Source organism: Hippoglossus stenolepis, chromosome 8, assembly GCF_022539355.2.
Source record: "Hippoglossus stenolepis isolate QCI-W04-F060 chromosome 8, HSTE1.2, whole genome shotgun sequence".
Lineage (NCBI taxonomy): Eukaryota > Metazoa > Chordata > Actinopteri > Pleuronectiformes > Pleuronectidae > Hippoglossus > Hippoglossus stenolepis.
In genome coordinates this window covers 26,098,651-26,122,997 of record NC_061490.1, presented here as the reverse complement: position 1 = coordinate 26,122,997, position 24,347 = coordinate 26,098,651, and the positions used below count along the sequence as shown (strand labels likewise).

Below are 24,347 nucleotides of genomic sequence, written 5' to 3'. Positions count from 1 at the left end.
TGGTGTTTTGTGTGACAGTTAATGAAAGATGTTCACTCACTCTTCCCTGACGTCCACTCGAGGACCTGTGTGGGACGTTCCAGCTGATACACATGAAGGTCTTTGTACCTGGAGACAAACCGGAGAGTCGTCAGTGTCTGACAGCAGCAGGATGACAAGGTGCTGCAGGAGCATTACAAAGATGTGTGAAAGGAAACACTTCACTATAATACTAATACTTCACTACGCCATTATACACGGTGTAAAATCATTCCAGAAATATGTTTATAGACACGAGGCAGAGTTGGTAACTCATTGGAAAGAATAACATGCATGTTCACATTCTTTATTATTATCCCTTACTCCATTAATATGTTTTAATATTTAACCCTTAGGACTGTCAATAATAAAACTATAGCGTCTATTAAAAAGACAGTGTCAGTCCCTCACATGATCCCAGTTTGGAACGCTCCCTGGAGAAAAGCTTGGTCCTAACCCCTGAAGTATTGTGAGACAAGGTGAATTCAGTCATAGGTTCAAACCCTGTGAGAAGATAAAACCTGGTCTTTTTGTAACAGTTCAGATGAAAGTGTCTCACATTTGTTCTGAGACAGAAAGTTTGGGACAGACATGCTGCTGCTCTTCTTCTTCTTCCTGACTTTTCTTCTTGCTTTCAGGATGTTTGATTTTTAAACTGACAGTGAAGGTTAGTTCATTAGGATGACTCTTTTAGTTCTAATCTGTAAACACGTCATTCCCACATGTACGTTCTGACGCGTGTTTAGGACGGGTGTGACGTCATGGGGACGGAGGAGGAGCCACACCGATGTTCCTGTGATGTTTAATAAGAACCTTGTTGTGTTTATGGATTTGGTCTTTAATCAAACAAGAGGAACGTAGAAGAGTTTCCGTGATGAACCCGGAGTTCACGCTGTGCTAACCATGCTGCTAACTAGCTAGCAGCGTCAGTGTGTGAATGGAGCTTGTAGCTAAGTGGTTAGCTTAGCATGAACTTCACAGAGCAAACAAAGAGAAACGTCGCTCTCACGTTGTCAGGGACTCGATGAACCAGTCGTCCAGGGTCTCCTCCCGGGTCTCCTCCCGAGTCTCCTCCCGGGTCTCCTCGGGTCTCCTCCTGCTCGTCCTCCATCTCGTCTCCTCCGCTCAGCTGGGCTTTCTCTTTTCCCACGCTGCCTCTGATTGGCTGAACCCGGCCTCGAGCCCCGACCAATCATCGCTCCTCATGCCGAACCCTAACCCAATCAGAGGCAGGGCAGGGGCGGGTTTTTTAAATCAACTTTATTGACAGCAGAGAGCTATTACAACACAATGCAATAAAAATACATCTAATAAGAACATGAGCAGAAGTAATAATTTTATACAAATGGACTCAGGGTTGGGAAAGTGAAGCCACCTGAAACCTGTCTTCTGTGTCATGACCAGCAGGGGGCGACTCCTCTGGTAGTTTCTATAGAAGTCTATAGAAAGTGACTCTACTTCTCACTTTATAACATCAGTAAACTTTTTCAATACAGCTGATTACGATCATTTAGATTTTAATATCTAATGACACGACACTGGAGCTGTGCAGTTCACTGCCCTGTTCCTTTCAGTTTTCTTCCGGAAAACAGACTCCGGCAGAAGGAGCCAACAGCCGACACTTCAGTCTCCATCCCCTGCTGTTGTTTTCACGTTCTTCCTCCTCCTCCTCCTCCTCCTCCCCTCCTCCTCCTCCTGCTGCTCCCCTCCTCCTCCTCCTCCTCAGTGACCCTGCTGTTGTTTTCACGTTCTTCCTCCTCCTCCTCCTCCTCCCTTCTCCCCTCCTCCTCCTCCTCAGTGACCCTGCTGTTGTTTTCACGTTCTTCCTCCTCCTCCTCCTCCTCCTCCTCCTCCTCCCTCCTCCTCCTCCTCCTCAGTGACCCTGCTGTCTGAGACTGAGTCACACCTCTGTCACCCTGTGTTCTTCTCTCAGTCCATCACTCTTCTGTTCAGAGGCGCCGGATCCAGTGCTGAGTCAGTACTGAACAATGCAAACGCACACTGTACAAAATCAACTCACACTTTACAGATTCATTGGGACAGACTGGAAATATTAGAGCTGCAACATACTTGTTGATGAGAATCAGCAGTAACACTGATGAGCCTGTTCGGGTTTGATTCTCTGTGACATACGACACTTTCTTTTACACTCACTGATTTCTCAGAGAATAATTCATGGATCTTGATGAAGAAGTCAGACATGGTCTGATATCTATGAGTGTTTGTGATTCGGTGCAGCTTCACATCAGGGGCAGATTTACTGCAGATATTCATATTCAAATTTGGATTTTGCAACTTTACAGCATCTCTGACGGTTCAAAAGTCGAGTGGATCGACCGGAGAAAAACAGACAGAGGGAGAAAAGAAAAACACAAGTTCTTCTTTCGGGTTTCGTTCATTTTCGTTCCAGTTTCTAACAGTTGAACGTCAGTCCTGGTGTTTTCCACAGACCCATCTGAGCTGAGGGTGGACCCCGAGGTCTGTCGGCTCTGAGGAAGAGGAGGAGGAGGAGAACCAGCTGCACTGGCAGGCGTAAGCCCGGAAACCTCTCCTCTTCTTCAGTTTGGCTCGGAGCTTCTGACGGTCCGGCACGTTGTTCCTGTGAGGACATAGGAAGACAAAGACAGGATGGAGGAAAAGTTTAATCATCATATACGATATGACTTCATTGCTCAGATCTCAGCTTCAGTAACGGATACATTTAACAACGAGCACCGGGGGGAAAATCATATCTGCTCGTTTATGACTAATAACTAATTATAAGAAAATCAGTTTTTTTGCCTGTCCGACAAACAGTTCAGAAATGTCATTGGACAGTGACAGGACAATGACATTAAATCACAGCCCATAGACCTACAGACTCATCCAGTTACCTCGGCCTTTAGTAGAATACACTTAATGCTCGTTGAAGGCAAATTAACACACATGCTGAGTAATTTGTTTTATTTAGCTTTGTTATTTCTGCGACTTTCACGTGGTTCATCATCTGCAGACGTGTGGACAAGCAGGAGAACACCTCCATTATCCCCTGTGGCCTGTCGCTCACTGTTACCACAACACACAAGTGTCACCGGCAGTTAGTCTTCGGCTGCGTGTTCTGAAGTGGAACCAGAAGCTTGCAGACTCACCTGAGGAACAGGTAATCACAGGACGAGTCCCACTCACAGTCATCAAACATCAGCACCCTGAAGTCACAGGATATACACCTCAGCTGGTCACAGGACCTGCGGACACACACTCTGTCAGTTATTACTATTTATTGTCGTTTACTTTAAAAGTTGTTGCATTTTAGAAGTAATAAATACTAATTTAGTCATACAAAGGTAAACACACAGTTCTACCACTGATTAAACACGTACAAGTATCTTGAGGATAACTTGGTGGCTCTGAGATCAGTTGTGTAAAACTGGAAAATTATAAAAGTCTGTATCTTTACAAAGAGTATTTTTTCGCACCTCTTGGATGTGGCTGTTCCAACGCCATTTGTAACAGAACTTCCGCCCACGAACACAGGACAGCACCTGGACGCAGGACAGACGGTGCAGAACGTCTTTACACAGCAGACACATGGAAGACGATCAAAAGAGCCAATGGAACGAAAACTTGAGATTTTTCATCGCAGAACCTGGGAGGAACTGTACAATGTACAAACCCTTCACCCTGTTTTCACATAAACAAGTTCAAGGGTTGCTGAAAGGTTTCAACAAGGTAAATTTCAGACTTTTTAAGCCCCAGTGGAAACTCTGTACTTAGGAGATGTTAAGAGCAATAACCAATTTTTTTTTTTTAACCCTGAACATAAAATATTACCCAAAGAAAAGTTACAGACATTTATTCTGTTCGGTAAAAAACTGTCCTTTTCATGTCGATTCAGTAAAAATACCAAATATTTGGTTGAACAGTGGAACTTTCTTGATTCTGCAGAACACTTGACCTACTTTCTCCCTCCAGACTGAGACGGAGGCTTCGGTTCCACTCGTGCTTCTTTCGGGAGTTTTTCTCTCTGAAACAAATAAAAAGGTAAACGAGCAGATTAGACTTCACCACATTTAGAAAAGAGCACATTCTTAAGTTGGAGGGGGGATGTGGATGTGGCTTTGAGATACTCTACACTTGTACTGCAATCAACAAAACTGCATTCGTGGATCAACAACAGTTGTTGTGTTGCCAGTCATGATTAGTTTCAAATAATTTTATTGTTATTGTTCATTTATTTAGACAGTTTTTAAAATTCTAATAAATTCATTTACATAAATATTTAATTGGATATTATGTATTTGTTGACTTCAGGTCCCTCTTAAATATTAAATAATGGAAAATAAGAAAGAATTTAGTTCTTACAAGCAAACAATATATTTTACTCTAATGTTTATTCCAACAAGTACTTCAGTAAAATTCCATGAGTAGACTTTTCTTTGTCAGTCACTCACAGAAGGTGCAGGTTTACCTTTGACTGGTGGAAATCTCCATGTTCATCCTCCACTAATTCTTGCAGAAGTGCATCTATATCCTCAGTGATGCTGCTTCGCTGCGCGACAGGTTTTATGGCACTAAATGTAGAGACAACAAAAAAATAACTTCAGTGTCTTTGTGTTGAGTCAAATATATTTGTCAAGGTAAATAATCACTGCTGGTTTTTCTTCTTCATTCATCTACGACCTCCAAGTGTTTTTAAACTCAACATGTTGACGACTCGAAGTTTCTTCTGCCGAGGAGCCTTTATTTTCACCAGATATATACAGTCTTTAGCTTGTTATATACAGTCTGTGGTTATATACAGTCTGTGGTTATATACAGTCTATGATTGTATACACCTGTGGTTATATACAGTCTGTACTTATACACAGTCTATGATTGTATACACCCTGTGGTTATATACAGTCTGTAGTTATATACAGTCTATGATTATATACACCCTGTGGTTATATACAGTCTGTAGTTATACAGTTAGTCTGTGGTTATATACAGTCTGTAGTTATACACAGTCTATGGTTATATACAGTCTGGTTATACACAGGCTATGATTGTATACACCCTGTGGTTATATACAGTCTGTGGTTATACAGTCTGTGTTATATACAGTCTATGGTTATATACAGTCTGTGGTTATATACAGTCTGTGGTTATATACAGTCTGTGGTTATATACAGTCTATGGTTGTATACAGTCTGTGGTTATATACAGTCTATGGTTATACACAGTTGTGGTTATACACAGTCTGTGGTTATATACAGTCTGTGGTTATACACAGCCTGTGGTTATATACAGTCTGTGGTTATACACAGTCTATGGTTATACACAGTCTATGGTTATACACAGTCTATGGTTATACACAGTCTGTGGTTATACACAGTCTGTGGTTATACACAGTCTGTGGTTGTATACAGTCTGTGGTTAATACAGTCTATGGTTATATACAGTCTGTGGTTATATACAGTCTGTGGTTATACACAGTCTGTGGTTATACACAGTCTGTGGTTGTATACAGCCTGTGGTTGTATACAACCTGTGGTTATACACAGTCTATGGTTGTATACACAGTCTATGGTTATATACAGTCTGTGGTTATATACAGTCTGTGGTTATACACATCTGTGGTTGTATACAGTCTGTGGTTGTATACAGCCTGTGGTTATACACTGTCTGTGGTTGTACACAGTCTATGGTTGTATACAGCCTGTGGTTATACACTGTCTGTGGTTGTACACAGTCTATGGTTATATACAGTCTGTGGTTATACACAGTATATGGTTATATACAGTCTGTGGTTATACACAGTCTATGGTTATACACAGTCTATGGTTATATACAGTCTATGGTTGTATACAGTCTATGGTTATATACAGTCTATGGTTGTATACAGTCTATGGTTATATACAGTCTGTGGTTATATACAGTCTATGGTTGTATACACAATTATGGTTATATACAGCTCAGGTTGTATACAGCCTGTGGTTGTATACAGTCTGTGGTTATATACAGTCTATGGTTGTATACACAATCTATGGTTATATACAGCCTGTGGTTATATACAGTCTGTGGTTATATACAGTCTGTGGTTATATACAGTCTGTGGTTATATACAGCCTGTGGTTATATACAGCCTGTGGTTATACACAGCCTGTGGTTATACACAGTCTATGGTTGTATACAGTCTATGGAAGCACGTTAGCTTGTAGCTAGCTCGGGTCACCTGAGCCTCCTCGCTCCTCCGGCCTCGCTCGTGTCCCTCGCTCGAGCTGAAGATGCGACAGAAACGTTGCGACAAAACTTTTTTTCTACTTCGTCCAAAAGATCGTCAAGATCTTCGTCATCGTCCATGTTTCCTTTCTGCCCCGCTGGCTCCGGGGCCACACCAGCTAGCACACCAGCTAGCACACCAGCTAGCACACCAGCTAGCGGCGCGTTCGTCGTTGCTAAGTAACGAGAACGAAGCGGAAGTGGATTGGGGCTGCCTTCAAAATAAATCTCACTTCCGTTTTCATTGTATGTGGACGGATGATGACAGGCAACGATAATCAATGATGATACTACTATTATAAGTGATTTATAATAAAACGGAAGGAGCCTGTGGCCCAAGGTTATTCTTCTTCTTTGTTTTGTTTATTTGCGGGTGGCAATATATCTATATACACACAGTCTATGGTGGCAACTAACGTCACGGCGCAATACCGCCGCCTACTGTTGGTGCAGCGCTCCTGCAGTACGAGTGGACGGAGCAGCTCCTGTTCAATCTCTTTATTTATTAGTTTACATATACTGTATATAATATATAATATATATATATATATATATATATATTGATATATGTGTGTCTTCTATTATTTGATTGTATCGTTGACTGTCTTTGATTTTAAATGACGCTACATTCATTTATTTCTTGCCTTGATGTTTTTGTTTTCTTGTTTTTATTCGTGAAGATCTTTGGATCAGATGTTTATATAAAGATATAAAAAAGCTAAAACAATAAAAAACATAAATAAAGTTTTTACTTTGGAAATAAGCAAAGAAAAAGTCCGTTGTCGGCAGGATTCGAACCTGCGCGGGGAGACCCCAATGGATTTCTAGTCCATCGCCTTAACCACTCGGCCACGACAACTGAGTGGCACCATCACTGGTAAAGAAAGGTATATATACACATGCACCGATAAACTGAATACAAGAAGTTTATTATTTCATATTTTGTATTTACAGTCTGTGGTTCAGATCCACAGTGATCAGTACGGTGGCCGAGAGAGCTCAGTGCGCTGCACATTAAGAAAACACATGCAAATAGAAAAAGACACGTACAAATTAATAAAACAACTTCATCAATTTGACGACACGTGCGCCGCAAAAAGTCACAACATGCTGCAAGTAGCGAAAACAGCACCGGAAATGTTTCCTGGGGACCCAAACAAACGAAGAACCTGCTGTAGTTCCATGGTCAGTGGTGATGGAACTTCACCAAACATCGAACTACAGCAGGTCCATCACTTTTTTGTGTCCCCTGGAAACATTTCATTTCGAACCAAATAACATGAGACCATGAGAAGATGAGCTTTGGCAACAAAGACAACAAAGTGTCTCTTATGGGTCATTCATCCTGAATTAAAACGGACTTGTGACATGAAATAAAGCCGCAGACGGCAGTGACGTGGCTCGATGTACAAACAGAGTCGAATTACAAACAGTGTGTGAAAAAGATTTTCTCTTCTCGGTTCCTCGCTGCAGCTAAAAGGGCTTTTGATTTCTCCTCAGTTGCTCATTAGACAGATGATCTGTATCTTGTAGATTCACATTTTTATCCACTACTCAACATCCACAGTTTATCAGAAATATATCACAATATTAACAAGTAGCAGCTACTGTGGACGTGTGATGAAGAGGATGAAGAGGGAGGTAGTGAGTTTGTCCTCTAAACACAGATGTGCTTCATCGAGGAGGAGGACGGCTTTGGACCCAGAGTGTAGATCAGCATCAGGTCTTTTTTTTCCAGCGGTTTGAGCGTCGAGTCCAACAACGTTTCTCTCTTCACAGTTTTATTGTTTCTGTCTCGGAGGACGTTCTTCAGACACATCTGTGGTGAAGACATGGGGAAATAAAAATGACTCTTTCTGTCTCATTTTGGGTGAAATCATGGAACAGCACCGATATAAAAACATGTGTCACTTGCTTTGTTGACTTGTTTACACTGACTTTATTCTAATTATCCACCCTATCTAAAACCACATGAATTATCTCTGTGTGTGTGTGTGTGTGTGTGTGTGTGTGTGTGTGTGTGTGTGTGTGTGTGTGTGTGTGTGTGTGTGTGTGTGTGTGTGTGTGTGTGTGTGTGTGTGTGTGTGTGTGTGTGTGTGTGTTACTTACGAAGCTTATGAAGAATGTTACGAGTGCAAGCATCAGCACTGCTATGGCCAAAATAACAGACTCATCTGTCGTCAGGTTTTCTGTGGCACCATCGGGACAACCTGGTCATGAAGAAGGTAAAGTTACACAACGTGGAACCTGCATCACACACTGAGCTGCTCCAGCTACAATGACAGTTTGAGTTATTCTGCATGAACTCAACTAACAACCCAGCAGGTTAGAGTTCCTGTTACTGGTGCTTCTGTTCGGTTTAAAGACGTTTTCAGGGTAAGATGAGCTGAGTGCTCATTGGCTGAGGATCTAAAACTGTTCATATTAGACTAGTCAGACAGTTAAATGTGGATTTAAACTCGTATTAATTAGTATTAATGGTTTCAAACTATTTAAAGTAAGTAATTGCTGTCTGTTCTTAAATGTATTTATTGGTGTTGTTTTTCAGTTGTGACTAGAGACTGTATATAAGGTTCTGACTCAATGATAAAGTTCTAAACAGGTTCTATGTTATTCTGTTTGGTTTAACCTGAGCGACATGAAACACTGACCCTTCATCCAGGGTCAGTGGCAGGTAAACTACGATATAGGAGTTCTTTTAGTAGCAACACATGACATCTCTATTTCTATCAAGTTGATGCTCAAGATGCGACAGTGGTACCTGTCAGAGTGAGGAGGATCCGCCCATCCCTGTTCTGCTCTCCCACAGGTGCTGCCAGGTGACACGTGTACACGCCGCCATCGCCGCACGTCACGTTGGGCAGGAAGAGGCTGCGGGACTCGACCAGCAGCTCCACCTCTCTGTCCAGATCAGTGTAGTATCTCGTCGTGCCATTGGGCAGGTTCCGGGTCAGAAGGCCGCTGAGTCGAGACGATGGAGACTCTCTGACCTGCTGCGTCATCAGGACATGATGATCAGACTCCATAGACACATACCATCTATCTGTCTGTCTGTCTGTCTGTCTGTCTGTCTGTCTGTCTGTCTGTCTGTCTGTCTGTCTGTCTGTCTGTCTGTCTGTCTGTCTGTCTGTCTGTCTGTCTGTCTTGTCTGTCTGTCTGTCTGTCTCTGTCTGTCTGTCTGTCTGTCTGTCTGTCTGTCTGTCTGTCTGTCTGTCTGTCTGTCTGTCTGTCTGTCTGTCTGTCTGTCTGTCTGTCTGTTTATCTGCCTTTTCAAACCTCATTACTTTATTATATATTTATTACATATGCTGATCATTTAGAAAGAAAGGAAACAGAACGTAAAAGTATTTGTACTCACTCTGTACCACCTCACCGCTCGGTACTCGACCCCCTCGACGTGTTCAGCAGAGCAGCGAACAACACAATCTGCGCCAGAAACACATTCCACCTCCGGCAGGACGTCCACCACTGCCACTCCCCCACAGAGCTGCACACCTGAGGAATATGGTTATGGACAAATTAGGTTTCTCATAAGTGTGTTAAAATTACTTGAGCTCAGTGAAAATAAATATGTAACGAATTGTATTAATTTTCACATATTTTATTACACATTTCATATTAAATATTTGAGAAGTAATAAAAGGTAAAATAAATATATTCATAGTATTGATTAATAATCAAAATATGTAATAACAGTGTAGTGAATACATGAATGTGTGTATGTGTGTGTTGTCATGTTGTGAGGACCTAAATGTGTTTACATAGCCACACTGTGGGGACACTTTAATGTATAAATCATTAAATTAAAGTCACGTCGTCGCTGTTTGATTTCATTTCTCAAACAGTTTCACTTCTTCAGCATCACAAGGACAAAACTGTGGCATCATATACAAATACTGCAGTTTTCTTTTTACAGGAATTGTCAGGTTAACGCGTAAAGTACTTACAGACGGACACCAGCAGGGGGAAGCAGAGGAGGCTCAGGTGACCTGGATTCATGATGAAGATGATGAAGATGAGGCTGCTGATGACGACGATATCATGAAAATGATAATGAAGCTGATGAAGCTGAATATGGAGTTGATGACGGTGATGGTGCTGTTCAAACTGACTGGATGTTTCTCATACTCTTTGAGAATTTATAGCAGCGGCTTACTCCTTTCAAACGTCAGAAAGGGGCGTGGTCTTTAACCAGGCTGTGATTGGACCAGGGTAATAATAATGACTATATTTCTGTTCCACAGAAAGTGAAACCACATGGAACTCCCCTGGGGTTTCCGTGAAACAGGAAGTTTTTACTCAGAGAAGAGAAACTGTTATTTGAAGCTGGGAAACTCCCGTCAGTGACTCATTGATGACACGTTTACACGAGCTTCTCATATTAATAAACAGATGGAATAAGGAAGCGGTTCTCTCCAGAAAACCCCCAAACAAAGAGTTTATTTTTGTGAAATTCAAAATAAAGTAACTTGTTTTCCTTCTGGATTTGAGTATAAATTCAAAGTAATTTCTTTTTACAAAACTGGAGGCGTACAGTATCCGGCTGGTATTTCTAGTAATATTGAAATTGAATCAATCTGTCACTGTTCAGATGAAGCATTTAGAGCCCAAACAATGTGGATTTCTTTTGTGGCCTGTGCCGATATTAGGGAGTAAAAAACTAATTTCCACTTGGGATCGGATCACTCCGGACGGACGTTAGAACCAGGTCTGAACTGTGGAGTCAGTGTTTCCTTGAACTCTTGCTCTTGGGGTTTTGGAGAGATTTTTATTTCGAGGGTGAAAAGCGCTAGAAAAGTGTAAATACAGATTTACAAATGTCTTTCTAAGGACGAGGTTGAAGCACCAAGCAGCAGCAGTGTAGTGTTGGTCAAACAGGACGATTAGACGCTGCAGAGACAGACGAAGATCTTTTACTCAGTGGTGGATGATTAGTCAGGAAACTGTGGTTAGTGCAGGTTAGAAAACAAAACAAATATACACCTTTAATTTCAACACACTTCATTATCTTTGCTGGTATGTGTGAGCTCTTCACTTCTCCAACAGAAACAACGAAGCAGGAAACTTTTGTGACGGTGCAGTTGTCACTCGTGTTTGCAGGAGACGGGTGTGAACACGGAGAAAAGGATCCACTGCTGTGGCAAGATGGCGCCTGGAGGTCAGGGTGGGTCCGGTTCTGGAGGATTTTCTGGCTCATCAAGATCCTCCGACTTTCTACTACTCCGCGGGTTAGAGGTGAAAACTGGTCTAAAGGCTCATTTTCAGAATGAACAGCAGAAGCAGGCTGAACAATGTGACGAGTGAAAAACTGAAGAGTCCGATTGAAAAACCAACAAACATCAGGCAGTTTATCTGAAACATTTCAGAGCACAGTACATGTATTTGAGATACTTTACAAAATATTTACATTGCATTTTCTTTCTTTTTTTTTAAATTGTGTTTTGGGTACCGGAGAAAACAAAAACTAAACCGATGGAAAGATGAGGAATCATTTACTCTTTGTTTTTTATCAAATTACAAACATTCAACCAAATAGTTCCCAGTAAAACTGTATCACAGTTGATATTTTTATGAAGCATAAAACATCTAAAGCTTTGTGCAGCTCGAATGGAAAAGTCTCCTCTGGTTTGATTCCTGTTCAGCACTTCTCAGCGGAGTGCCTCATGGTAACATACTCGGCCCACTGACATTTTCATCAGGAAGTGTTATGAGAGAATTAGCCTCAGCTTTTGAATATTTTGTCATAAACACATTAATATATATTTTCTTTCATGTCTTTCAGTTCTCATTTCAGCTGGAATATCATTGGGAGGAACCCTGACGTTGCCACCAGGTGACGCTCAGACCATCTTTAAACTCACAGTGGTCTGGGTTACATTTTTAAACTGACAGGTCCTTTCACCAGACCCTGCTCTTTGCGCATCACTGGCGCATGAATGCTGCAGTCCCGCGCCTCACAGAATCCTGGCACGCCTGCGTTTCCGACCGTGCCGGTTCGGCCCACCGAACCAGGGAAGCCACGAGGACCCCGGGGCCCCTCCATGCCATTTTTGGGCTCGGCTGGGTGACCTGGGACACCTTTGGGGAGAGAGAAGTCAAGGGTTTTACTTAAATACAACCGACACCAAACTGCACAAACGATAGATATCAGGCCTCCGTGTGTAAATCAAGATCCATGAATTATTCCTTGAGAAACTAATGACAATATCAAACAGTAAAGGGTTTCCATAGCTACCCACACAACTCTAAAATCCAACTATTTACATTTTTGGCATTAAAACATCTTAAATATGTTAAAATAATACGTACTAGGCCTTTACCACGTTAAGTTAGGTCTTATTTATGGTAACGTTCATTTAATACTTCAAAATGAGTCTTATTTTTTGTTTTGGCGTCATGTATAGTTTGTAATGTCTCTGTGTCGTAGTTCTTTCTCAGTGATACAGATATTAACAAAGTAATAAATCTACATGAAGTGATAACTGATTGTCTCCAGTCAGAACTGATCTCAGTTCACTCGTCCCGTCTGTGATAAAGACTTTGATACTGTCTCCGTCTGTAGTCAGTCAGAATCTGAGCAACGTGGTTTTCCGAGTGATGTAGAATCTCTGCTAGTTTCCCTGAAGCTAAAAGCTAAAAGCTAAAGTTATGTTTTCTACATTAGCTGAAACACTCAGTTCAGGTGATGAAACTCTGAAGACTCTCGTACCTGTGAGGCCTTGTGGTCCGTCAGGTCCCGCCAGGCCTTTACCAGGCTCCCCTGTGACGCCCTTAGATCCTTTTTGACCTGTAGGAGAAAACAAGCAAAAGCTTCTGAGTACGTCCTGTCGTCATCACCTACGTGGGCGGAGTCAACCTATACTTGACTCTGATTGGTTTGTAGACGCCGTCTGACTTGGGCGTGTTGTCATTTCTTACCTCTGACACCTTGCTCTCCATCCTGTCCCTCCAGGCCTCTGTCGCCCTGAACACCTCTGGCTCCTTTCACTCCAGCTTTTCCTGCTTTGCCCTGAAGGAGACAGAAATGGTTGTTGCTCTTTAATTCTGAATGAAATACAAGAAAGGCTTCGTATTTTTTAATATTTATCCTCAGGAATAAACTAAAAAATAATCCAAAATTGCAAACATTCTTCTGAGAGAATTTAACTAGCAACCCTCCATCGTCACAACTGTGAGGCAGGAGTGGGACCTACAGATTTGCCTGGTGCTCCTGCTAGCCCTTGGACTCCCGGGGGCCCAATGAGTGTGCGGTTGTTGATGGGGCAGCCCTGGGAGCACTTTGCCCGAATGGAAGCAGCGTACTGGGAGATCTGGGCCGTCACCACACCCCGGCAGAGCTGAAGGACCTGCTCATCAGTCAGACTGGGACCCTGCAGGACACAAAAGATCTTCATCTCCCACAAGGTATTGTACATTCTCTATCAGCAGTACAGAGATATTTATGTAGGTCTCAGCAGGTTTAAGGTTTTTAAAGATTTGAAGGTTTTAGGGGGTTAGAGGGATTTGCAGGTTTTGCAGGCACCGCCTCGTGCAGAGGAGGAACTGCATGAAGGACAGAGACCGCAGACTCACAGAAGGACCTGGGACTCCTTTAGTTCCTACTCGGCCCTTAACGCCCAGGTCGCCGATTGAACCGCGTTCTCCTCTGGTCCCTGGGGTGCCGGGCGAGCCCACGGGCCCGGAGACGCCGTCACGACCAACCGCACCTTTCGGTCCGCGCTGTCGGATGAGATGGACGAGAGGAAAGAAGAAGAAACACTTCTGAATTAGAGTCTGGACATATTGAAAAGGAACACGCCGACTCTGTCCAGAGATTTCTCATCTTTTGAGAAACTAAAAACTTAAATTGATGTAATGAAATTCTTTCAGTCTTTGTTTTAGAAAACACAAGTCACAGAAGGTGTTTCTGTGGCAGAGGACATTTTGTAAAACCAGGAATCACGAGTCTTGTCAACTACGACATGAGCTGCGTCTCTTTGAGTTTGTGTGTATTTGTATGACGTCAAAATAAATACATAACCACCTGTCCTTTGTCTCCACGGTCGCCCACGCCTCCCTGAAAGAGGACAAGAGGAGGAGGAACTGATCAGTGAGTAAATGCCAGCAGGTGTAGAAAGAGGAAGTAAAATGGAGCGTGTAGTACGTAAAAGTTCATCTCACTGTAAACAAGTAAAATTACCTTTAGACCTTTTCCCCCTTTAATTCCCTTCTTTCCTGTTGAACCCTGCAGAAGAGGAAACACTGTTGCTGTGAGGACATTCATAAAAACAATAGCAGCAGCTGATTGATTTACTCCAGTCGCTGCGTTCTCTGGTCAACGGTTTGTTTACGCTCGTAAAAGGGGAAAGACCAGACAAAAAGAAAGGTAGAAGGGAAAGTCCCGGCTGTGGTATATCATTAAAGATGGCTGCCAATGATGACTACAATGATGAAACATATTTTATTGCAAAACAAGAACCAAAGTGTTTCTGAAAATAGCACACTGTTCTTTTCTTATCTGCTGTGGGATCTGAAAACCATTTTCACAGTTTTGTTAAACGAACTCACCTTGTCACCATCAGGTCCCGTCTCCCCTTTGGCCCCCTGCAGGAAAAACAAGCAGCCGTCACTCGTCAGGCGGACGAAACACAAATCTGGACATTTAGTTTCCCACGAGTGGAAATGTAATGGAACCATTAAGACATCGAGCAACTCTAGAGGAAGCAACACCATAAAAGAGAGTAAAAGAAAACTAGAAAAAGCCTAAGTGACACTTGAACTGAGGCTGTGCTACGTGTAAGTATGTTGTAAGTATGTAGTATGTAGCGTGAAGGCGTACGTGTGGTATAAGAGAATCCATTGAAATATTCACTTCTTTGTTGTGTGAGAACTTTCATGTGTGATACATTTCAGGTTAGAGAGAAGAACCCTGTGATGTCTGACATGAGCTCGATGTATTGAGTGATAGATGAGTGATAGATGAGTGATAGATGAGTGATAGATGAGTGATAGATGAGTGATAGATGAGTGATAGATGAGTTGGTGGGTACACACTGGCTGGGCCTGCAGGCCCTTTGGTCCTGGTTTCCCTGGCACTCCAGCGTCCCCTCGCTCTCCTCCACCTCCCTGTTGGACAAACAGAAAACGAATGAATGAATGAATCACTGACAGGATAGAAAGTAATGATTGGACATATGTGTGTGTGTGTGTAAATAAAACAAGAAATCCTATATATATATATATTTATATAGGTAGTGTATAAAAGTACGTTTTTGTTTTTATAAATAACATAATTCCCCTGGATAGACTTCAACAGAAAGAGGAAGCAGATAACCTTTAAAACCCTGGAATAATAACTTTGCACTTTATTTAACCGTCAGTTAAAACCCAGAGTGACTCACCACAGCGCCCGCTCTGCCTCGGGGGCCTCTCACACCACGATCCCCTTGATTCCCCTGAAAGAACAGATATCATGATACTGAGCAGATATAAAACCGTCTTCACGGCCGTGACGTGTCGAACGTCTGCAGCGCAAAAGGCTTATTGTGTCAAACAAATAGGGCTTTGTCCAAATCCACTTTGGCTTGTTTTACGGTGGAATAAAATTCCGCTGCACCAGATGCACAGTTCAAAAGTGTCGTACTTTGAATGAATCATGGCTGTTCCATCTCCACGTGTTGAGGAGGGAGCTGTGTTTGTTACCTTGGCACCAAACGGTCCAGGCTCTCCCATCAGCCCTGGGACTCCTATGGGACCCTGAGGAAACAAACAGCGCGATGAGGGAAAGTTTATAGATTTAGATTTAGGATAAATCCAGACGACAGCATGGATTCATAACCAACTCACATCTTCTCCGGGGTCACCGTCACTGCCTGGCAGGCCGCCGTGACCTTTACCGCCCTGAGGGGGGGAGAATATAAAAACCACGTGAGCAAAGATCTGGACAGAGAAAAGAGCTGACGTCTGTTTTGAGGACTGGGGCTCGATCAGACCGACGAGGTGTCGTGAACAAGGTGTGAACGACAGGTCGTGTGTTTCTACTGCGTCTGTCACCTTGACTCAAAGACTGCAACGACACTAAAACAAGATGTAGATAAGATAAAAGTGGGAAAAGTCAACAGCATCACATGGAAGTCAGCTGTAGAAGAAATGTACCCACATCTTACTGTTAGAATAATGAAACTGAAGCAGACTTTTATTTACACATATAGAGAAACCTAGTGATCTTCCACTTTCTTTCACTTTCTTTAGTACTTTCAGTTTTACACTCTTCAATCGGCGCCGTCTGAACGTTGAGTAAAACCAAAACTAAAAACAAGGAATAAGATTCAAAGTATATTTAATGATCTGAAAGTTACAGAACTATCAGTAAACAAGGGACGACTTGAACGTGCACCTTGTTGAATCAGGGACTGTCCACGGATGTTGGACAAATACAATTTGCCCCCTTGTGTAAAGTCTGGTCCCTGATTTAGAAAGATCACAGCTATTCTTCGCTCTCTGTGATATATATATATATACATGCTCATTAAGTTTCTTGGTAAAGGGAAAGTTTCAACTGTTGGTGGTTATAGAGAAAATTCCAACAATCTACTAATTCAGTCAGCGACTTCACATCCTTCAGCGGAGTCTCAGGATGTCCTCTCTGGAATGACTGTCACAGTGAGGAGGTTAGTGACGGAGCTTCTTCTCACACTGACGCGTGTGAAGTGAGAATAACATTAACAACGCAGGAGCTGCATCATCAATGTGCTTGTACCTTTGGTCCAGTGGGTCCGAAGCCCCCCGTCTGTCCAGTGTAACCCTGCAGGGGACAGACAGAAAATACTCGGATTAAAGAGAACGTCTGGAGCAGTAAACTCAGGAGCGCTTCTGGAAACTGAAGGAGTGAAAGCACACGGCCGGATCTCCTGTTGCTCCGTGGAAGGAAACTCACTGGATGACGGATTAATCGCAACACAACCAACACAACGTCACACGTTTCTTTATCAGTTGTCGAAACAAAGAACACAATGAAGGAGAGAATGTGTTTCTGTTATGTTTTCATCTGCGTCTGTTAGTCAGCAGGATTCACTTGGTGGAAGGAGGCGGTGAAGGTTCAGGTTCGGGGAAGAACTCATTTCCTTTTGATGCAGATCCAGATAAAGGGCAGATCTGAGATTTCAATATGTACAGATTTATTGTTTTTCTTTCTTTTACCTCTTTAAATGTTTGCATGTCTTTCTTTCTGCTCTTTTTCTCATTTAAATGAGAATTTTCTTTCCTGACCTGAACTGCGTCCTCGCACCAAGTCTCTGGGGGAACTGTGCTGTGGAGTTTGCTTAATCCTGCAAAGCTTTTCAAAAACTCCTTTTATCAGATTCATACGTGTATTCACGTGAAGCTTTTACTGTATTTATTATAATTATCCACCTTTTAAATGTCCGAATATAGACGACTAAACAGAAAAGAGTCAAAGCTAAATTAGTCAAAATAAAAAATGTAGGGGTTCAGATGATTTCAGTGAGAAGAGATGATGATGATGATGATGATGATGATGATGATGATGATGATGATGAGTAATGATCTTTCTTACATTGTAGCCTCTGTCTCCGATGTCACCTGGAAACCCGGGTGCTCCGATTTGACCCTGTGGCAGAAAAAAAGAGTGATAGAGTCAGCTGCGTCTCTTTTTTCCTAAATACAGAAGAGAAGCAGGACGATGAAGTCCAGGAAGAGTCTATTGAAGATGTGGCACATCAGTAATAGAGTAAAAATAACATCAGCAGAAACATAAAACACACAGAATCCTCTTTTCCAGGACTTTTGTAATATTTGACGTCCTGACCTTCTGTCCATCGCGTCCGTGTGGACCCTCTTTGCCTCCGTCACCGTGAGACCCCTGAACAGAAAACACACATCAGAGAGGACGAACAGAGTCAAATCACAAGATAATATGAAATAAATCTATCAACAGACATGAACTGATTTACAGTAAATCACCATGAAACTTGAACCGTACCACATTTTTACATTACATTAAATTAAAAGCACACCTCGTCTGCTAACACATTTTTACTGTAATTGTTTAAATGCTGCATTTGAATGTTTAATTTCTGTATCATTTTACTCCCTGTTCTTATTTACCTGAGCCCTGAAATGTTTAATCCTGTTTCAACCACGTAAAGCTCAAAACATGAATAACAAGTCCTTTAACATTTCAGGTGAGAACATCTATGTGAAGATACTTGAATTGTCTGTTTAATAAACATATCTTATAGATGAATATGTTGAGTCAGTGATACCGGACTGATTCAAGTGCAGAGTCTCCTAATATCTCTTCAGAAACCTGAGAGCAGAAGAATCAAATAACCCAGAATAACTGACGCACCTCAAGTTAGTTTATGGAAAATAACCCCTGGAGAAATCTATAATATAAAGTAACTGACCAAAACACAGAAAATAAATAAAAAGCCTCCTCTTTACTTTACTCTTTACTCCTTAATCTCTCCTTGTTTAATTTTGGTTAATTACTGTGATTATTAATAGATTCTTTTTAGTATTATTATAATTTGTCCTTGTCTTTTATCACTTATGATCAGTGTGGGGTGTTGGGACTGTGGGATATACAGTGTTCACTGTAAATCTTCTTTTCTCCGGAAATGTTTAATTTTCTTTACCTTGATACCTTTACCTCCCCTTGGTCCTAGAGGCCCAGCATCACCACGAGGGGCCTGACAAAACACAAACGAATAATAAATACAGTTGACTTGAGAGTTTACATCTTAAAGAGACATAATTAATATGTCTAAAGTAACTAAACTTTCCAACATTTCACCACATTTCCTCATGTCATCATAATGAGAAAATAAAATGATTCCGAGATTATAAAAAAATGTAGCAACCACGGCAACTAATGGTTTCGAAAATATATCAGGATACACCTTCCCTCTGCATTGTCGTTTCTGTATTACATTTAAAATAAACTGGGGCCAATTTCAAGATTCTGTTTTAAAATGATGAATAAAGAAAATATTCTCTCCTCAGTTTTCTGTCTCTGGTTTTAGAGCCTCCACTTAAAGACGCCTGCCCCATGAACTCTGAACATCGTCTCACAACTGAACAGAATCATGTGTGGACCCGACTTTCTGCAGTTTGATTTGAGCTGGATCCCCCCACGAGCAGGAGAAAGGGTGTTTCCACCAAAGAGAGGTGGAGAGCTGTGTTTCCTTACAGTCTCACCAGGAGCGCCGACGCCTCCTCGCGGCCCCTCCATGCCGAAGTCGCCCTGATGAAAGGAAGAGGAGACGGATTTCAACAAACTGTCAACCCTCTTACTGCTGTCGTGTCAGTGTTAAGTTTAAAGAAGATTAAATAACGACACAGTTCCTCACAAGGCTGAACGATGAAATGAATAAATACATCAGTCAGAATTCAAATTCAAACAAAGAATACAGCTTTGAAATAAAGGTTAGGATAAATGAGCAAGTGTGAGATTAACGCATAGATATGAGAGGAGAGACTGTCTGTGTGTGTCTGTGTGCGTCAGTGTGTGTTTACCTTCAGACCCAGCTCTCCGTGCTCGCCTGGGTCTCCTGGAAGTCCAGGTTCTCCCTGGAGATAAAATAAACACACAGAATATTAATCTCTCGATTTTAAAGAACCAGTAAAAACATGTTTAAAGGTTGATGTTGAGTTTGACAAACAGAAATCAGCTGTTTCGACACTTCCTGCAGCATTCGTCAGCTTTAATCTGAACGTTAATCATAATGGGATTTAGAACCAGTTTGGCAAACGTCCTGGACTGGGTTCGAACTCACCATGGCTCCAGAGAAACCAGAGGCGCCGTCGTCTCCTTCAGGCCCAACATCGCCCTGCAAGACACCAGGTCAAAGGTCAAAGGTCAAAGCTACAGCTAACAAGAAGAGGTCTGCACTGGTTTATTATATTGAAGCCTCCGTTGGCCGTCGATACAAACACAACTCAGACACGGTTTTTAGAGCTTTTTATGATCCGTTTTTTTCAATTCAATTTAATTTTAATTTAAGTTCGATTTAGTTCATTTACTTTGTGTGTTTCACTAAATTCAGGCCTGATAATAATTCAATAATCGGAATGTTTTAGATTTGATATTTAAATCCAGCGTCGTGTTTGTCAACAGCTGCAGTTCAGTAAAATGAAAAACTGTATTTGCAAAATTAATTAATTTAAAATGTCTCTGACGTTTCAGTTTCACTTTGTTTGTTTTTTGAATGCAAATGTGTGTACTTTCAGTTTCAGTTCATGTCAACAACAACAACAACACTGTGCCTGCACGGTGTCATGGGGGAAACACCTGTCAGTACACCGTGTCACGGTGTCACGGTGTGTGTGGTGATAATATTTACTCACCAGTGGTCCGGTGTCTCCACCTCTTCCTTGAACACCTTTGGTTCCTTTATAACCCTAAAAGAAAAGAAAAATCACAAACTCACTGACCCACAGACGCTGGACCACCTCTCACTTTATCCACGTTTCCTCATCTTCATTAGAACTCGAGTGCAGGTTGAGACTCACCTCTCTGCCCTGAGTTCCTGGCTCCCCGGTTTTACCCTGCAAGCCTCTGGATCCCTGACAAGAGGAGAAGAGTCACCGTCCGGTGGCTGTAAGCCTCCGACTACAGACAGTTTCTTACTCCAGACTCATGTGAGATCGATGTGACCTTTGACCTTTGGCCACTGAACTCTAGTCAATTGATCTGTGAGAATTTGAAGGGTTTTCCCGTGGCATTTTTAAAATGACATGTTCCCAAGGTGAAAAAAGGAAGTAGATTACTCAATCGTTTATTGTCTCTGTTAAAGTTTCAGAAAATCTTTCTGGGGAGTTTTAAGTCTGGAACCAGGTCGACCTGCTATGAGATGAAATGTGTGTGAATTGTGTCTTTTGTATAAAGTGTTGCATTCAGTGTTAAGTGAAACATTTCCATGGCAACAGCGAGCTCCACCAATCATTGCTGCTACACCTAACGACTGAGGGGCGTCGAGCTTCTTCACATCGCAAAATAAATCGTGTTTATCTTATAACTTGAGGCTTTTACAGGAGAATATAACATCGTTTCACAATCTCATAGCTTGTGGGGAATCTACCTTGGATGGTTAAAATATTATGGTTGATAATCAAAATGTCTATTCAGAAAATGAATTTGAACATTGAAACTTAAACAGCGCCTCCATCTGGTCAGGTACAGTAACATTTTCAGAAACCAGAGGACCAAGTGTCATCTTCTCTCTCGGAACTAACCGACGTGTTTCGTGATGACAAAGTGATGCGATGTCGTGCTTCTGTACCTTTGGTCCTGCGAAGCCAGCAAATCCAGGTTGTCCAGGTTCACAGTCGCATTCTGTGGGCCCCTCCTCCCCGAGAGCAGCATCAGCCCCAGACTCCTCAGAGGAGTCGGTGTCCGGCCCTGCTGCAGGGTGCTCGTACGGGACCTGAAGCCCAAGAACCACAGCAGCTATTACACACAGGAGAACATGGACGCTCCTGGAATCCCGTTTTACAGAATCCCCCAGACGGCGTTAAAGTTCGAAATGAAGGGTTGTTGTAATTCTTCTTATTTAAAAAAACAAACAACAACAAACGTCCTGGGATCAAAAGCTCCAGAGCAGCTGTCAATCATGTTGACCCACCTGCATGGTCTCCGTGTCCTCCTTGGCGTAGTGGGACTCGGTGGCGGTGGCGTAAGGGAAAGTGTCCTCGGTGATCATGGTGACCCGGGAGGGGACGGGACCGTAATGGTCGTAGTCCTCGTCGTAGCGCTGAGTCGGCTCCGGTGGAAACTCTGACGGCACAGAGGAGAACTGAAGTCTTTTCAAAGACTCATCTTGTCTGGTGGTTGACAGTAACAGGTGAGAATGAACAGTGGAGGACACGTGTCTCACCTGGTTGAGGGGCGGCCATGTTGTCATAGTGATTGACCAAAGAACCTTCATAGGTGCGATCCTCACCTGAACAGGCATGAAAACAAATCAACCTCATTGGTCTTGAGGTCCTGGGTTCAAATCCCGGACGAGCCTTCAATTCAAAGACAACACTTCTCTAACACGTTAAAACTTTCTTAACTATTTGTTTCTTAATCTGAAATTAAACATTTGTTTGTTTGGCTGCTAAGAGAGAAATCTGAGGATGAATTTGATACATAGCTTCACATGTTCTGGACCATTTCATTTCAGATTTCATGCTAAATCAACACAGCTTTTCCTTTAAAATTTAGTACAACTGTTGTTTTTTCTACAGATGAAACAAACTTTGATTTATATACGATATAGATTTGCCCCTTTTCCTCTTTCTGCTGTTAAGTAAATCAGGAATAAATAAATATTTTACAATTATAACGAAGGGTTTTGTATCATCGGATGCGTTTGTGGCGACTCTGACCTGAGTTGAGTCCAGAGAATTCGTCCTGGCAGCGAGAGACGACGACACACAGCACGAACACAAGAAGCCCCGAGAGGAGAGACGCCTGAAAAGACAGCAGCATCTACCACGTTATCACTTTTCTACATTTACAACTAGAATATCACTCATTCTTGAAAAGTAATTTAACTTTATTCATCACAACCTGAATCAGTTTATCGTCACTTTCAAAAACATGGAGGTGAAATCCTGCACATGTGACATCACACGTAACAACAAGCAGAGAAGAAAGATGAATGGAAGAGAAGACACATTAACAACACAACAGCAGGCAGCATTCAGAGAGTTATTGCTATAACAATGCTAATATAGCTGCTTTCAGACCTGCACTGAACTACAGATTATCAATTATCCAGAGGGGCTGGATCCAAATGTCTCAGTGAGGCCGTATGAATCTGTAGGTCATGTCCGGCCTCCTGCTGCTCTACAGGCTCCGCCCCTCAGCTGAACGTTCCCCACATGTTCCTCCGGCTGCTTCTTCAAATGGGAAACACAAACTACGGAAAATGTCCAGACACTTCTTTCCAAATGTGGACGGGGTTAAGAGGGGAAAACCTGTTGCTCGGTCAGTTTGACATGAATCAAACCCGGGGACTGAAGCTTCAGAGATGAGTCTCACCTTTCTGAGGACTGAAGCCTCAGAGATGAGTCTCACCTCTCTGAGGACTGAAGCTTCAGAGATGAGTCTCACCTTTCTGAGGACTGAAGCCTCAGAGATGAGTCCCACCTCTCTGAGGACTGAAGCCTCAGAGATGAGTCCCACCTCTCTGAGGACTGAAGCCTCAGAGATGAGTCTCACCTCTCTGAGGACTGAAGCTTCAGAGATGAGTCCCACCTCTCTGAGGACTGAAGCTTCAGAGATGAGTCCCACCTCTCTGCTGGTGCTGAGGGTCTGAGAGGCTCAGGGGAGATTCTGCTGGTGTTTGTGTGAGAGTTAAACACACTGAGAGTTTCTTTGTCTGGATGAAACCCGCAGAGCTCTTCTCAGACTCATCTCACATTCCTGAGGCTTCACTCTGAGCCTCAACACCGACCACGAAAAAACCCAACCGGGACTTTTACAAAATAACAATGAACTGTTGGATCCGTCATCAGAGATAAAAGAGAATATTAACACAACTGATTTCTGAAACCTCACAGTTTACTGTCTCTTAAAATCAGCCAATGTGAGCTCAGACATATCAGCACCTGCGTTAGTTTGCTCATTTTAAACCTTTTATTTTACACAAAATTATAGGTTTTACATTTTTTACTGTCCAATATTAGGATCAACATCAGCCACCAAACGTCAGCTGTGCTCGTACGTTTTCATATCTCCTGGAAAACAGGAAACTGATTTAGATTTTCAGGATGATCCTCAGCTGCCGACTGTTTTGACAGAAGTTCACAGTTTTATTTTGGATCACATTCTTAATAAACACTTCACATCAGTTCAAAATGTAAAAAGATTTGAGTACACACAACTAATTCACAGTGAAGTTAAAGGAACAAAACATTTTAAGTTCTCAACTTAAAATAGGTTGACGTCTGTTTTCAAACCATTAGAACATATTTACCAGTTTATAACAGTTAACAATGTTAAAATTGTTAACTTAGACACAGGAGTATGTTGGTTAATTAAAGTCTGAGCAGCTAAAGCACTTTGAGGGAACATCCTGCTCTTTAGGTTGAGTGAA

At 42.2% G+C, this 24,347-nt stretch overlaps 3 protein-coding genes and 1 non-coding gene across 6 annotated transcripts; all 4 read right to left on the bottom strand.

Moving 5' to 3' along the window:
• Positions 1–2,034: 2,034 nt before the first annotated feature.
• Positions 2,035–6,438, bottom strand: cfap418 (cilia and flagella associated protein 418). The gene is made up of 6 exons (XM_035164216.2): positions 6,212–6,438; positions 4,466–4,568; positions 3,957–4,021; positions 3,474–3,539; positions 3,147–3,242; positions 2,035–2,617 (listed from the first exon to the last, which is right to left on the bottom strand). The coding sequence occupies exons 1-6, from the start codon at positions 6,337–6,339 to the stop codon at positions 2,446–2,448; spliced, it is 630 nt and encodes a 209-aa protein (XP_035020107.2). The 5' UTR covers positions 6,340–6,438; the 3' UTR covers positions 2,035–2,445.
• A 597-nt stretch (positions 6,439–7,035) lies between these two features.
• Positions 7,036–7,117, bottom strand: trnas-aga. The gene has a single exon. It is a non-coding gene; the product is annotated as a tRNA-Ser (tRNA).
• A 107-nt stretch (positions 7,118–7,224) lies between these two features.
• cd83 (CD83 molecule) lies at positions 7,225–10,376 on the bottom strand. Of its 3 annotated transcripts, XR_007032873.1 has the most exons (6): positions 10,206–10,376; positions 9,617–9,753; positions 9,020–9,251; positions 8,368–8,468; positions 7,530–8,077; positions 7,225–7,402 (listed from the first exon to the last, which is right to left on the bottom strand). XR_007032873.1 is itself a non-coding variant. In XM_035162818.2 (5 exons), exons 1-5 carry the CDS (start codon positions 10,255–10,257, stop codon positions 7,916–7,918), a joined length of 684 nt encoding a protein of 227 aa, XP_035018709.2. In that variant the 5' UTR covers positions 10,258–10,376; the 3' UTR covers positions 7,225–7,915. The 3 variants fall into 3 exon arrangements, 2 of the variants coding, with proteins under 2 accessions (XP_035018709.2, XP_035018710.2); XM_035162818.2 differs by having other exon boundaries at positions 7,225–8,077; XM_035162819.2 differs by having other exon boundaries at positions 7,225–8,077; positions 9,020–9,248.
• A 1,203-nt stretch (positions 10,377–11,579) lies between these two features.
• On the bottom strand, positions 11,580–22,735 carry zgc:113232 (uncharacterized protein LOC541546 homolog). The gene is made up of 25 exons (XM_047340864.1): positions 22,633–22,735; positions 22,137–22,202; positions 21,885–22,036; positions 21,543–21,686; positions 20,773–20,826; positions 20,608–20,661; positions 20,037–20,090; positions 19,777–19,830; positions 19,451–19,504; positions 18,897–18,950; positions 18,065–18,118; positions 17,813–17,866; positions 16,997–17,041; positions 16,084–16,137; positions 15,940–15,993; positions 15,639–15,692; positions 15,292–15,363; positions 14,806–14,841; positions 14,438–14,482; positions 14,282–14,314; positions 13,831–13,977; positions 13,452–13,628; positions 13,177–13,267; positions 12,968–13,045; positions 11,580–12,336 (listed from the first exon to the last, which is right to left on the bottom strand). Exons 1-25 carry the CDS (start codon positions 22,733–22,735, stop codon positions 12,131–12,133), a joined length of 1,989 nt encoding a protein of 662 aa, XP_047196820.1. The 3' UTR covers positions 11,580–12,130.
• Between the last annotated feature and the right edge of the window lie 1,612 nt (positions 22,736–24,347).

What these genes read in the sequence shown, in the direction of transcription:
- cfap418 (XM_035164216.2), bottom strand. Translation starts at nt 6,339, where the DNA reads ATGGACGATGACGAAGATCTTGACGATCTTTTGGACGAAGTAGAAAAA. An exon ending in GAGATTTCCACCAGTCAAAG is followed by an intron (nt 4,022 to 4,465) that starts GTAAACCTGCAC and finishes TATTTGTTTCAG; the next exon opens with AGAGAAAAACTCCCGAAAGA. An exon ending in GGAACAGCCACATCCAAGAG is followed by an intron (nt 3,243 to 3,473) that starts GTGCGAAAAAAT and finishes GTGTGTCCGCAG; the next exon opens with GTCCTGTGACCAGCTGAGGT.
- cd83 (XM_035162818.2), bottom strand. Translation starts at nt 10,257, where the DNA reads ATGAATCCAGGTCACCTGAGCCTCCTCTGCTTCCCCCTGCTGGTGTCC. An exon ending in GATCCTCCTCACTCTGACAG is followed by an intron (nt 8,469 to 9,019) that starts GTACCACTGTCG and finishes CTTCATGACCAG; the next exon opens with GTTGTCCCGATGGTGCCACA. An exon ending in TAACATTCTTCATAAGCTTC is followed by an intron (nt 8,078 to 8,367) that starts GTAAGTAACACA and finishes TCTTCACCACAG; the next exon opens with ATGTGTCTGAAGAACGTCCT.
- zgc:113232 (XM_047340864.1), bottom strand. Translation starts at nt 22,735, where the DNA reads ATGCTGCTGTCTTTTCAGGCGTCTCTCCTCTCGGGGCTTCTTGTGTTC. An exon ending in AGGACACGGAGACCATGCAG is followed by an intron (nt 21,687 to 21,884) that starts GTGGGTCAACAT and finishes CTTGGGCTTCAG; the next exon opens with GTCCCGTACGAGCACCCTGC. An exon ending in ACGGAGAGCTGGGTCTGAAG is followed by an intron (nt 19,505 to 19,776) that starts GTAAACACACAC and finishes TCCTTTCATCAG; the next exon opens with GGCGACTTCGGCATGGAGGG.